Source organism: Streptopelia decaocto, assembly GCF_964273445.1.
Source record: "Streptopelia decaocto genome assembly, chromosome: 5".
NCBI classification, from domain to species: domain Eukaryota; kingdom Metazoa; phylum Chordata; class Aves; order Columbiformes; family Columbidae; genus Streptopelia; species Streptopelia decaocto.
The window spans coordinates 7,785,367-7,800,515 of record NC_138659.1 but is presented as its reverse complement, the minus strand read 5'-3'; the positions used below and the strand labels follow the sequence as shown (position 1 = coordinate 7,800,515).

Here is a 15,149-nt window from a genome sequence, read left to right as displayed (position 1 = left end):
ACCACCCCTTTGCTCCCCAGGGAGAATGGTCCCTTGGGCAAGCAGGCATATAGGGAACAGGGGGAACATGCTAGTGGGGTCTGGGAGTGCACAGCGGTACCAGTAGCCAACCTCAGGGCTCAAACAGATGGGATGGGCATGGCCTGGAGAGAAAGATGGTATCTCACTTACCCCGACAGCACTCCCAGGACAAGGTTGAGGACAAAGAAGGATCCAATGATGATAAGGGGGATGAAGTACAGCCAGTTCCAGGTGGCTCCTAAGGCATCATTGGTCTGGAGGGGAAAAGAAAACAAAAACCAGCATGATGTTATGTTCAACACCAGCACCCAGGGCAGAGGGAGGGTGCGTTAGCTCAGGTGTGGTGGGGATTCCCACTCCAGGCTCCTCAGTGCAATGTGGCCATGCTCACCAAGTCCTGAGGACCACCAGGCAGCTGCCTGTACAGGCAGGCATGCTCAGATGGGGGGTCCCAACTGCTCAGCATCTTGCCCCAGCTACAGTTTCCAGCCCTCATGGGGCAAGACCGTTCTCCTCTGCCTCGTCCTACCATCCCTGCAGGGACACAGGGGCTCCAAGACAGTGGCATCACCAGAGATGAAGGGCCCCGCAGCCCAAAATTGGGGTGCTGAGAGCATGGGGGCCACCCTGAGTGTGCCTCACCCAGCAGCTTGATTCGGTGCTGCCCTGCACATCCCACCGAGACAGGGCAGAGCATCCCCACAGCAGCGGCGCCTGTCAAGCATGGTGAAGATTGAGAGAAGGATTTAGAAGGTGCCTCAGGGCCAGCGAAGCTGGCAGCTAAAGGGGCAGCTAATGCTTATCCTTCCATGAACAGGGGGAAAGAGGCTGGTGCAGACAAGCGCCATGTCTTCAAATGGGCATTTTGCTGACGGCATCATCGCTAATCCCTTGCAGACACCCTCCTACCCCAGGTGCGTTACCCTAATTCCGAGAAGCAGAGGGGACCTCTTACCACTAGAAAGGCTGCTGGCAAGCCATGCTCAATACCTCCAGACATTTATTCACTGAGGCTTTTAATAAAACAGTGCCCCTCTGTACCTTGCAGCCACTTCCCAGGCCCCATTTGTCCTCCGGTGTCAGGCACGGCACACATGACGCCGGGCTGGAGGGTGATGCGGCAGAACGTGACTGTCTGGGGGAGGTGGTATCAATCTTGTTGCAATGAAAGACTCTTTTTCTCTTTTCCTCTCTCTTCTCCCCCACCCCCCTCCCCATGCTAATTAAGCCCTCATCTTCGTCTGAGTCATTGGCACCACGTCTCCCAGTCGGTCAGTGCAGGAGCTGACAAGGCTCTGCAAGGGGAGAAGCGCATCTCCGAGAAGGAGAGAAAGCCACCACGCTGGAGTCTTCCTCCAGTGACCACGGCACCAGTGGGGACCTCAGCTGGGTACCCCCACCACTCTGACACTGAGCCCCAAGGGAGAAAAGGTGACACCAGCACATCCCCTTGCAGGCACTGAGCACAGCATCAGGAGGGGGATGCCATGGGCAGACTCCAGTGCTGAGGAGCACAGGGCACACAGCAACAACAGGGGCTTTGAGGTTGGGGAAAGCATCTGGAAAGACTCACCACCCTCCTCCTTCAGCACCGAGGAAACCACATATGTCTTCTCAAGGTCCTGCATCTTTCAAGAGCCCCAGTCCAGCACCAGCCGCTTTCCTCAGGGCCACAGGAAAAGCGAGCAAAGGGGGGTGGGAATCCCACAGAGGCAACACTCATCACCACCCTCCAGAGACACCCAGGGCACCACGCTCTGCTCTAGCAGTGCTATTTGACACAATATTAGTTTTCACGGCATCGTGCACCCCTCAGCTCAAGCTTGGTTGGGCTTCAGCCCAAGATGCCACTGGGTACTTGCCACCTGTGCCATGATTGCTCACCTTTGAAACTGTCTCCTGCCCAAAAAGCACAAGCTTTCCCCAAGGTCCTTGGAGGGGATATAAAACAGGGGATATAAAACAGATGAACACCTTTCCTCCAGGTGAAGATGACATCTTGCCCCAGGGCTGGGCCATCATCACCCCTCCTCTGGCCTTATCCTCTCCAGCAATGCTCAGCAGGAGATGGATGGAGAAATAGGGATGAGATGATGGACCACAGGGCAATTCCCGTGGGGTTATCGGCCCCAAGATAAAATTTCCCAGGGCACATCTGAACGCTCCTGACAAAACCAGGAGCTGGCGATGCCCAGCCAGGATACAGTGGCTCCAGCCCATCATCTGGTACCTGCTCAGCTGCTCTGATTGCCAAAATTCAGCCTTTTATTCCCCAAGGAGATGGAAGAGTTGCACCCAGGCTGCAGAGGTCCCAGCCGGGGGGGCAAAGTGGCTTGTTTGGGGAGCACAAGAGGCTTGGCATTCCACAGGCTCTGCATTGTCTGCTGCTTCTCTAGCTCATGGCAGTGACCACAAAGCATCCAGCACAGCAGGACATCAATACACAGAACAGCATTTGTGCATGCACATGCATGCATACACACATGGGTGGATGTACTTCCATTGCTCTACTCCCGAAGCTGAAGAATATTTGCCCAGGAAACCAAAGGAACAACCACACCTGGCCATATTTGCTGAGAGAGAACACAGACTGCCAGGGTCTCGCAGCGCAATCTCCCCCAGACTTTTGTCAACTCTACCTTAAAATCCCACTACTCCTACTGGAGTTTATTCTCTAGTGGCTGCTCTAATTTTCAGCCTAAATTTATTTGTGGTCATTTTATACATCCCTCTGTTCTTTTATCAGCATTGGCCTTTGGCTGAAGTACCATTTCGCATCCCGATGTATTTATGGATAGCTATCAGAGCCATCCCCAGCCTCTGCTTTGCCAGCTAAAGCAAGGTTCCTCCAGCTCTCTCTTGCATGACTGGCTCCTCCTCTCTATTTGATCTTGTAGACCCTTCCCTGCTCCAGTCTAGGCTCAGTTCATCTTTCCTGGATGCAGGAGACATGAGTGAGTGATCCTGATGGGTCCCATTCTGTTCTTGCATGATGCTACCTAGACTTTGCCATCCTGCCTCTCCAAGGCACCACCGGCCTGTGGTCAACCTGCACTCACTCGCTCATCCCCTCGCCTTCCTCAATGCTTCTTCCCAACCAGCAAGACCTTCTCCTTCTCCCCTTTTCTCTGCTTCATTAACACTTTCCCACAGCAAAAGCTTTACTACAAAGAGCAGCTCTACACATTTCCAGGTCTCTGATGCCAGGTTAGCCTGGCATGACCTACCTTTGGCAAACCCATGATTCATTTTCCTCTTTTTCCTTCCAAATCTGTTCCGAAATGGCATGCAATTGAGGTCAGGCTTACAGTCCTATTCCTGCCTGCCTTACTTTTTTTTCCCCTCCTCCCCCCGCTTTTAAATATAGGCAGCGCATTCGCTATTCTCCAGTCAGATGGTGCCTCCCCCAACTTGATGGAGCTGTTAAAAATACTTGTTACCAGACCTGCCATTTCATGTGCCAGCTCCCTCCGAGCATGGGGAGGGGAAGCCATCCCGAGCTCCCAGCTGATGGGTGCAATGGTCTCAGTGCTTGGCTTCCACTTCTGCCGTGTCCTCATTCCCACTCTCCAGCCCGGTTAGTTGCCTGTGTCTTTGCATTGACCAAAAGCCGGGGTGAAATATCCATTGATGCCCAAATCTCCCCAGCCATCGCTTCGCCATGCCTTGTATCCATCTGCAGAGGTGGGGAACTGCTCACTGTCCCTTTGAGTATCCTTCACAAGGTCTGTGTCAGCGTGACTTTTGGCAGCTCCTGTAGCACCTACCAGCTTCTTCAGAGCCAGGAGGTAGCTGTTTTGACAGAGCAGCTCCTTTTGTCATCCCTTTGGGGCATCGTTTGTTCTTAACATCCCTCTATAGGCAGTGGTTCATTACCTTGGTCCACTGCGCCTTCCCACCATTTTTGTCCCCTTTGCTGAAGGTACCAGGAGGTCATCATATGCAAAGGTCAGGGTAGACAGGGGGAATTTAATCCCAAAACTACACAAATGCTGTAACTCCTTTAATGAAGAAATTCCTGGCTCCTGTCCCTGGATCCCTGTGCTGGAGACCAGGTCCCATCACTCACCAAATGGAGGAGCTGCCCAATGGTTGATCTTTGCTGCATCTTCACTTCCATTTAAGACAACAACCTCTGCATTATGCACCCCACCAGCCTAAACCACCACCACCTAAGCTCTCCCACAGCCATCAGACCAAGAACTGTTTGTTGCTGCCTCCAGCTATACCCAAGACACCAACACAACCAGCATGAGCTTGTTGATGAAGACTAAGGAGACAACTTCACCACAGGACTCCACACCCAAGGCTGTTTCTCATGCCAAGGCATCAGTAGAGACCCCCAACCATTCCCCAGCAGGAGCTGAACAACTAGGCTCACATCTCAGCTCTGGACACAACCTGTCCCCGCTGCCAGCAAAGCCCCCAAGCCTATAAATGACACCACCAAGACGTGGGAACAGGAACCTCGTGGGGTAACGGAGCCAGCACGGCAGGTCCCCACCCAGCAAAGGAGCCCCCACTGGCTCCTGCTTCTCAACCCCCAGCATGGCGTTATTCTTTTGGCAGCTCTTGTGTTGTATATATATATATATATATTTTTTTTTTTTAATTATTATTATTTTTATTTTTTTTTTTTCCAAAGGGCAGGAAAAGGCGCAGGGAGCTGCAAAAGCAGGTCTCACTCGGGGGGCCAGAAATCTAAAGAAATCTAAATATATACCCAAGCCGAATGCAAAGCACAAGGCTCGCAGCCCACACGTACCCTCCCTCGGGCTGCGCTCACATGGGAAACTTTAAGAGTTCTTTGCTATAGGGGAAGGGGGGAAAAGAAAAAAAACAAACACACACACAACATAAATTCAGTCTCTCCTACCTAAAAATAAACAGAGAGCATGTTCTGCCTGTGCAGGGTGCTTTAATGGCCACACATTGCCCACCAGCTTGGGGAGGGAGACTGGGGATTGGGGCTGTTGGCATCCAACTCATCTGGCAGCAGCAGGATGAGGGGAGCTGCTGGACTTCGTTCACACAGCAATCCACCCTGGCTGGTTCTCCAGTGTCTGGTAGCAGGGCTGGGCTCCCACTCAGTCTTTCCCTGGAGAGAAGGGGAGCTTTTTGCCGCTTCCCAGCAGGAGATGTCTCCTGGGGACCTCCATGACCAGCCTGGCCAACATCAACCGCCCATACATGGTCAAGTCCCCTCTCAAAATCCACCTGCATGAGGAGAGAGCCTCTGTGGCTTCTGTTTGAATCCAGACCAAAACAATACATTATTAGATTGGGGTAATATACATTAATTACTGTGTGTAACTGGCGGTGATGTGCTTGGGGAATACAGCAGAGCTGAGCTACGGGGAAGGAGGAGGGAAATCCACAGGACCTCCAGTGGCATGGGTGGTCCCATCATGGTTCTCTGCCAGGGATCTCCCACCCCACAGAGAGCTGGATCCTCCCGATGGTCTTTACCTGGTTGTGACACCCACTGTGTCCCCACAGCAGGGCTGATGCCATCCTCCCAGCATCAGTCTGCAGCCCCCAACCCGCTCCTCCCTGCAAACTGTGGGTGCATGCAGCTGAGAAATACACACAGGCCAGCAGGAACAGCCTCAAAATCTCCATATCCCAGCAAAAATGTAAAAAATAAAATAAAAAATAAAATAATAAAAAAATAAGTAAAATAAAATAACAGCAACATAAAAACCAATAAAAATAGAAATAAAAATGAAAATTAAAAATAAAAAATAAATTAAAATAAATTAATAAAATAAAATAAACAACAGAACATTCCTTACAGCTGATTCCCTGGCCTAACCATTTCCCTCAAGACCCTGACACCCGCTGCTGCTCTCCCCAGCCCAGTAACAGATCTCTTTTTTTCCCTTTGATAGCAGTAATTTGATCTCCTGCGTGCAGGACCGTGCTTCACTCCCTGCCAGCCCTGCCTGGTATCCATCAGCGACCCCGACGCTGGACAAGATTTGAATGAAAACGCTTTGCTTTTCCAAATCAGGTTAATGAGGAAATTGGAACATTTCCTCGGCAGGGCCAGGGGCTGCCCATGGTGGGATGCATCCTGCCACAGATGAGGCTCCTGCCCCATGCCCTGCCTGTGGCACTGCCTTTTCGCTGCCTCGGGGTGCACGGGCATGCTTGTGTCTGTGCGTGTGTGCAGGGAAGCGGAACAAGTGGCAAAACAGGAAAAAAAAAAAAAAAAACCCACACACAATATATTTCATTTTTCTGTTTTCTAAATGAATTGCAAAAAATGCATTGCTAGAAGCATTGCTAAAAAAAAAAAAAAAAGTGTTTTCAAAGCATTTGATATGGGCACAGGGACCAATTATTGCTCTGTTCTCCTCTGCTCCACCAAGAATTCACACCCAGATGCCCCAGCATCGATCTACAGCCCCTGACCCCATGTGTGCCTCCACCTCCTCCTCTCCCTCCAGCCGCCCCTCACCATGATCCCCTAGCTGTCCCCACCTCTGCTCCCAAACCCACACCCCGTACAGATTCCCAGCATCGGGCTCAGACACGTGCCAGAGGCTCTGCCTCTCCGGCTGGACCTGGAGCCTGGGCGCTGCCTCCTTTTCATGGGATCAGTTTTGGGGTGTCTTTTCAACTTAGCGATTGCCAGGCTGGATCCTTGCTTTGTTCCAAGCACACTGCAAGCCCAGGGAGGCACCTTGAGCCTCATCACACATTTTCTAGATGTGGGAACACCCCCAGCTCCAGCTGTGATGCTCTGCAGCAACAGACCAGCGAGACCTCAGTCAAGAACCCCCCCAAAACTCTCCCCACCAATCCAGCCCTGATGCTGAGCGGCACACATGCCAACACGAAGACGTGGAAACAGCTTTGCAAAGCCTCGCTGACATAATTTCCAGAGCCAAATCTGCTATATGAAATTAGAGACTGCAGGCTTAACAAAGATGAGCAACAGGGGCCAGGCAGGACCGAGACCCTCTGTCACCTCTTTTCCTTGAGCTCGGAGATGTTGGGCAGTGCCAGAACATTGGTGCCGGAGCATCGGTGCCCCCGCCAGCCCCTCAGCACCCCCATTCCTGCCAGCAGACAGTTTAGGAGCGAGACTTTCCCGTGCAGGCAGGCAGGGAGGAGGGTGTGGGCAGGGAGATTTTTCGACAGAACATTGCCTGCAAAGCTGGGGCTCCAGCAGACACAGTTTGTTTCTTGCTGTGTCATTTCAGCACACACATACACAGAGAGGGAAAAGGGATTAAAAAAAAAAAATAGCAGGAACATTTGGCAAGCTGGTGAGGGTCTGGCTTTGCTGAGTGTGGAGAAAAAGCCATTTTTTCCCAAGGGAGAAGAGGGTGAAGCGGGCTGGCTGCCACACACGTGCCCGGCGGGGATGGGTGCCAGCACCCACGGCTGGCAGCACGCGAGCTGCCGGCTTGGGCACCAACAGGAGCCATTTGGGGAAAAAAAACCAGCTTGTTTCATTAAAAGTTTGGAAGATTTCAAACCTTTGGGGTGGAACCTGAAGTCTCCTCTCTGAAGTCCTCGCTGACTTAATTGCATTTTAAACACTTCAGTTTCATTTTGGAGGACGAAGCAGGAAGGGGCTCTGTCCTGTGATGCCACAAGTGCTGGGGATTTTTTGGCAGCCCCCGTCCCTCCCCTAGCACACCCCACTTCACCCACAAAGCCAGGAGCCACCAGGAATAGCATTCAGATCTGTACTTGCTCCCAAGCTGCTAAAAGCACTGGGTGTTGATTAAATTTTCATACCTCCCTAACAGGATGTTCTGCGTGTGTGTGTTGCGTTTTAATTTAAAACACACAAGATGGGACCCCTTTTCCCTTCGCAAGCATTCTGGCTTGAGTGCCTGGCATCGCCCCAGGGCACAGAGGGCTAAAAAAGAAAAGTCGTTTCCCTTTTTTTGCCATCCCTCCCATTGCCACTCTCCAGCCTCTCTCCCTAGAGATCATCTCCAGCCAGCACCACTCCTTGCTGGGAATCAGTTACCCATTGTGCTCCCAGTTTCAGCCTCCACCGTGCCAAAGGAGCAGCAGGGCAGGCTCAGCACCCAGCCAAGGTACCACTGCTGCACTGAGCTGCTCCAGTGCTCTGCCCACCCCCCTGGCGTCAGGGCAGCTGCTGGTTTTGGGGGTCTTTGCATCACTGGCCATCACTGCAGAGTCCCTACGATGCTCAGCACATGGGTGGTGCTGCTACTGCCCTTGCCTGGGGACCAGGGATCCAGGGGACAGGCACCAATGTCCAAAGGAGCTGCATCAGCTCGTGGAAGCACTGAGGCTCTGGGAGGTTTTTCCTAGCTCATCTCTGGGTGTGAGCAAACCCTTCTCTCATTGAGTCTCTGTCCTCAACCTCCAAAAAGCAATGCTCAGGTCCCAGCCACACCGCTCTCATCACAGGTGTTTCAGTGAGAGCAGCTGAGCATCCCAAGGGACAATCGTGACACCCCAGGAGTTTATGCCAAAAAGCCATGCACGACTTTGTACACATGCACAGAAAAATAGAATCACTGAATCACAGAATGGTTTGGGTTGGAAGGGACCTCCAAAACTCATCCAATCCATGGGACATCTTCACCAGCTCAGGTTGCTCAGAGCCCCATCCAGCCTGGCCTGGGATGTCTCCAGGGATGGGGCATCCACCACCTCTCTGGGCAACCTGGGCCAGTGTTTCACCACCCTCCACGTAACAAATTTCTTCCTCACGTCTAACCTGAATCTCCCCTCTTTAGTTTAAAACCACCACCCTTTGAACTGTGATAACAGGCCCTTCTAAAAAGTCTGTCCCCATAACTGCTCTGCAACAGGTTTCCCCCTCTGAACTCCTATACAGCCTTTCAACTAATGCACCTGGGGAGCTGGCAGGGAGCAGGACAGCTGAGCCTCACACCTGCCTTCGATCCAGCACAGACAGTGATTTAACACATCTCCCTTTCCCAGTGCCCCAAATCAGGGCAGCCTGAACAGTCCCCGTATCAAAAAGGATGAATGTTTCACCACATTTAAAAAATAGGCTTGGGAAGATCTCAGGTTTGGTGCTTCACGGTCAAAACCAGCCCAAACCAACTTTTGAAAAACCCATTCCCGTGCTGGTGAAATGTTGCGAGATTCATTTCATCCCTTTCTCACCCCACGTTTAGAGAAGATCACAAACACCAGGGCAGTGCCAGGCTCCAGTGCTCCTGCAGGGTGTCCCCCCTCACATCCCCCTGGCCGCAGCACCTCGGGCGTGCGGGAAGCACGTGCTGGTTGAGTCACGCTCACCGCAAACCTGCTTCTCCTTGCAGCAGCTCAGGTTTTACAGCCGCTCTCACAGAGTCCCTGCTGCCGGGCTCCACGCACGGCTCGCGCTTCGCACCCCACCAAAACGTCTTTGCAGCCGCCGGGCTGTTTGCAAGCAGCTTGCTTGTTCAGCTTCGCACAGGCTGCAAGACCTGCACACCCTGAGGCTACGGCACACAGATCTGCCCACAACCGCTGCATTTTGGTAGCTATTTTGGAAGCCACCAAGAATTTGATTCTCTTTCCTCTTGCAAACATTCTCCCACTGCAAAAGCACCCAGAAGAGTCCCAACGCTCAGCCATCTTCTAAGGCTCCCTGTAGCTTTTTGCCCACCTGCTTCCCTGTAGTCCCAATCCCTTGTGCCACAAGAGGCTTTTCAGGTTTATAGCAAATAACTGTGGCCAGTTAGCTCCTGTTAATCCTTGCCATGCATTTTTAATTAGCAGCCTGGATACTATTTTAGATCAGATATCAGGAAAAATCTCTTCCCGGAAACGGCTGTCGGGCATTGGAACAGGCTGCCCAGGGCAGTGGTGGAGTCACCATCCCTGGAGGGGTGGAACAGATGCAGAGATGAGGTTCTTAGGGACATGGGTTAGTGCCAGCATTAGACGAACGGTTGGATTTGATGCTCTTGAGCGTCTCTTGCAACCAAAATGATTCTGTGATTCCATGATTCTGTTCCAGTGCTGCTTTAATGCACGTGCTCAGGAGGCAAATGTCACCTATCTTTGCCAACAGCTGTGGTGCTGTGCAAAGTCAAGTCAACTCTTTGCATGCCCAAGCTGCAGCTTGGTTGTCACTGCAGCGCAGTGCAAACCTGTCTGCAGGTTGCTCTGACTCTGGGGAATTTACTGGGGCCACAACACCAGGATCGGGATGCCCCCTCTCCCCGCAGAGCCCTGTCACCCCTTCCCACAGTCCAACAGGACTGTTTAATGACAAAACTGCAACCCAGCCCCCACCCCATGCCTCCAGAAGCAGAGAAGTAGGGCAGTGACCTCTTCGTCAGCTTTGTTTTATCCTCGGGTCCCTATAGAAATCAGGTTTGGTCTTGAGCCAGCCCAGGGAAGGGGCATCTGCTCCAGTAGAAGAAAAAAATATATTAATATATATATACACACACACACACGCCTTTGTCCCTATTTTGGACCACAGAGGTAGCCAGGGGAGCCACAAAGCCAAAACTTCCCTATAAAATAAATTAAAGTCCTTCAGGCTTGCAGGGATGGGAGCTGGAAAAGCCATAACACCCCACAATTTAAGACTTTTCTCTTTTTTTTTTTTAAACCCATACTGTGATTTCTGCCTAGTGAGACAGCATTTCACACAGGCAAGGTTGATGAAAACAAGGCAAACGCCAAGCACACCCATGAAATAACACATGTGGAACGTATCACAGGGCCAATTAGCTTTTCATGATGCTGTTGACAAATTCTGTAAGCCACGCTTTTAGACCCAGTAAAATTGTGGAAAAATGGATCTTAAAAATCACCATACATTTACACAGGGGAATATTAAAGTAAGCAATTTCTTTGAGAGGTTGCTAAAGTGGTTTTCCTGAGATGTCCCTCTGCTCCATAGCATTAACCTGCAAGGATGCAGCCTCCCATTGCTTTACTCTGGTGGGAAAGCAGAGAGTCCACCCCAAGCCTGGGGCATAAGGTCCATGCTGGTTTGCACCAGGAGCCTGCTCTGGTTTGCTGCTCAGAGTGATAAAGGTGACAGCAGAGCATCCCATTGGCTTCCCACCCTTGCCCAGCTCTCCTCCAGCATCCTCCCAGGGACTGCATCCCTCATGCGTATGCTTCACTGTTATTTTCTTTTTACTACAACCAACAACAAAAACAAAAACCCCAAACATTTTGCTGCCTTCAAGCAGCAAAAGGACCAAGCACCTATAACCTTTGTAACCTCGAGGCACCATGCGAGACTCTGAGGAGGGCAGGAGGTGCAGCAAGACAGTGCTGGGAACTGCATCCATCCCTCGCCGCCTCCCAAAGTGAATCAGCAGCATTTTACTATACCAAGGTCCCAATTCTCATTCAATTAAAAGCCAAGGAAGGTCCCTAATCCTTTCCATTATAGGCAAGTAATAGGTGGTTCTCTGCAGAAGAGCGGGAAAGGGATGCACCATACGGTTCTGGTCACTGGGGACACGGTGACAGTGTGTCTGCCCAGCATTGCAACTGGTGCTGGGAAAAAATTCAGATACTGGGGCTGTGGCTCCCCAAGTGACCCAGAGAGCCCCTGATTTAGCAGCTGTAGTCAAGGCTCTAATCTCACTGATGCACCAGAAGCAGCCAAGAAACTGTCTTTTTTGGGTCTGAACTCCCAGGTGGCTCAATCCTGCCCGACTCCCCCACCGAAGCAGCCAGATCTAGACACTGCCATCTCCTTTAGGAAGAAGTAAACCAAATCCTCACAGCAAGGTCAACCCCTTGCCATGAACTCCCCCCTTTCTACCCCAGCCTGGGTTTCACAGTCCGTCTGCTCACCACACATCACCCAGCACCCCCAGAAGGACCCTGGGGTGGACTGAGCAGGAGCAGGACCTCAATGCTAGCAGCGCGGCGCCTTTGCCTGGGGTTAAAAAACAGCCTTTCAGCTCACGATGAACTAACTATGGAAGCATGTTTCCCCATCACAAGGCATCTGATTTGCCTCCCGCAGAGCAATGCCACTCTGCAAATCTCCAGGCGTTATGGGAACCAGGGTATAAAAACATTCCCGGTGCAATGACACCAAAATTGATGCTGAAATTAGGCTGGGAACAGAACTGGCACAGTTGCTTCTAGTCCATAAACCAAAACGTACATATACAGCCAATCACCCACAATGATATCGCACTTTGTGATTGCCTGTAGCTTTTTTTCCTGCTTCCAGCTTTGCCCCCAAGTCGCTCCTTGTGTACCCCAAGGGCTTGAGCATCAGCAGCTTCAAGCAGCTGCAAACCACAGGAATCAGCTTCATCAGCAACAACAGACATTTGCAGCACAAACACCAAAGGTCTCAGCTCCCTGTTGGACACTGAAACACTGCCCCTGCCCTGGAGATGGGGTCAGAGCCCAGCTCTGGGGCTCCCCAAGCCTGTTGCAGGGATGCAGGCACATCCATTGCCTGCTCCGCAGAGACAGTGGATGCACATTGCCCAGAAACCCCGTCTGCTCTTACAGAGCAAAACATGTAGCACACACCTCTTCATTCCTCATCTCCTGCTCAAATGGGATGGACTGACCACAACCCCATCACAAAGGAAACTCAGCATCTCACAGGTTTCCAGGACACAAGAAATACTTGTTTCCAGCTCCTCAATCCCAACCTCATCTCCCAAAGAGCCCTCTGAGCAGCACTACTCACATTGTACAGGACTGTGGTCCACCCTTCCATGGTGATGCACTGGAAGACGGTCAGCACAGCAAAGAGGATGTTGTCGAACTGCGTGATCCCGTCGTTGGGACCAATCCACTCCCGGCACTCATAGCCTGAGGGACAACCCTGCACCCCACATGGATGGGGGGGGTCCAGCTCCTCTAGTTCACCTGTGAGCACACAGCAAAGATGGAAAGAAGGCAGAGGTAAGTGAGAGGCAGGGGACAGGTGAGGGGAATCAAATACAAGCTTGGAGAACAGGAGGCTGAGTGGCTACCTTCTTGCTCTCTACAACTACCTGAAAGGAGGTTGTAGCATGGAGGGTGTTGGTTTCTTCTCCCAAGTAACAAGTGATAGGACAAGAGGAAATGGTCTCAAGTTGTGCCATGGGGGATTTAGATTGGTATTTGGAAAAATTATTTCATGGAAATGGTTGTCGGGCATTGGAACAGGCTGCCCAGAGAAGTGGTGGAGTCAACATCCCTGGAGGGGTTGAACAGACTCATAGATGAGGTTCTCAGAGACATGGTTTAGTGCCAATGTTGGGTTAATGGTTGGACTCAGTGGTCTTGAGGGTCTTTTTCAACCAAAATTATTCTATGATTTTATGATCTTCTCAGCCCCGGGTTTCCCACAACAGCAACATGCACTTGCCCCGGCTGTTTCCCGCAAGTGAGATGTGGTGTGGGTGCAGAGCCCTTCTCCCTACCTGAATTGTTTGTGTAGCAGGCTCGATGCAGTTTCCCACTGTAAAACTCCAGGCCGATGATGGCAAACATGAGGATAGCGAAAAAGAGTAGCAAGCCGATCTGGAGGAGAGGCACCATGGCCTTCATGATGGATTTGAGCACAATCTGCAGGCCTGGGAGGGAAAAAGAAAGAGCACAGCTCAGCATGGTGCAAACCCCCTGCCTGGGGCACATCCATCCCACATCTGACGTGAAGAGAACAGGGAGCAGAGAGGACGGACAGCCAGACAGACACAAGAGGCCAGCACAGCCTGGAGCATCCCTTTGGCCAGCTGAGGACCACAGAGGACAGCATGGTCCCAGGGGAGCAGTGAGGGCCAGGCTGCAGGGCAAGACTCCAGTAGGGTTTATTTCTGTCTCTGCCTTGTGGTGAGACACTCATCAAGTCCCCGCTCTGGTGTCCTGCCCACCACTGTCCCACCTGGGCTTGGTAGCCCATGCAGCTCTGTCCCCAAGGCACAGATCCAGCACACCACCCAGCTGGTGCCCAGGGCAAGAGGGACAGGAGAACTGATGCCAGCAGCAGCCTAGTTTGTTTATTTATCCTTGTACTAGCAGACAAAATCTTGCAAAAAAACCTGAAATCTCCCCTGAATAAACCTCAGTCCTTAAAGGATCCACCCACCGCCTTATGGCCAGGGAAGCGGAGCCGCTGGCAGGCCCTGGCGAGATGCTGAGCCCAACTTTGTGCCAGCAGAGAGCAGGATGGATGGGGGGAAATGCCACTTGGGGACACCAAATGCTGACATCCTACAGTCCTCCACCCTGCAGGCTACCCAATGGGTGGCTGGAAAGGTGGTGTGTGTGATCCACACTACACGGGGAGGTTCGTCCTCCTCTTCCCTGATTGCACCCTACATCTCCGAGGTGGCATGAGGACCTTTCTCGTTCTGAAGGACATCAGGGATAGATGTGGACACCCTGGGAGGAGAACCAGGAGCATTCAACTTACTGGGAATGCCTGAGACGAGCTTCAGAGGTCTGAGCACACGCACGGCCCGCAGTGTCCGCAGGTCCACGTGGGTGTTGAAGTGTGTCCCAGCGGTGGCGAGGATGCTGTAGGTAGACAGGGAGAGAGGAGAGTCACCCCGGGCAGAGTCCTCAGTCAAAGCCACCCAGCCCTGGCAGACCCCATCGCTGTTCCCCGTGGGCCGGGATGGCATCCATGGTGTACAGTCAGCGCTGCAGACATAGTGCTCCTCACAGTTGCGTGGGTTTAAATTCCCGTCCAGGCAGAAGGCACATGGACCAGAGATGGTGCCCCCAGAGACAGGGGTCACTCCCCTGATGGTCACCCATGCTCCCCTGGCAGCACCTCTAGCCACCAGCTGCCCTGGCTTCTTCCACACATGGAGCTTCCTCAGAGTCTCACCTCTGGGATTGCCGAGAAGGAGGCAAGAACCTCACGTGCATTCAAAAATCTATAGTAATGAAAGTTTTATGACCTTGGAAGGCAACTGGCAGGCACAAGGAAGGACTCCAGAGGTTTTCTCTTAAAATGCAAAGATTTTTTTCAATCCTATCTCTGGGAAACAAACTGGGGCAGAAGCGAGCTGGCGCACAGCGCGTCCAGCAGTGGAAATAGCGCGTCTCAGGGATGCTGGCAGAGCTGTGGGACCACAGACAATGGTGCCAGAACTCGTGGCACCTGGGCTCACTCACCAGGTGCTGGGCAAGAAGGAGGATCAGGGGATGGAAGAGGAGGGGATGGGGAGGAGAGT

General features: G+C 52.2%; 1 protein-coding gene across 1 annotated transcript in view; it reads right to left on the bottom strand.

The window, feature by feature from the left end:
* Positions 1-15,149, bottom strand: part of CACNA1E (calcium voltage-gated channel subunit alpha1 E) — a 91,326-nt gene that overhangs the window by 57,761 nt on the left and 18,416 nt on the right. Inside the window, exons 4-7 of the mRNA XM_082054215.1 lie at positions 14,381-14,484; positions 13,389-13,541; positions 12,668-12,849; positions 172-275 (exon numbers count right to left, since the gene is read on the bottom strand). Coding sequence (XP_081910341.1) covers positions 172-275; positions 12,668-12,849; positions 13,389-13,541; positions 14,381-14,484 — 543 coding nt within the window. The remainder of the gene's footprint in view (positions 1-171; positions 276-12,667; positions 12,850-13,388; positions 13,542-14,380; positions 14,485-15,149) is intronic.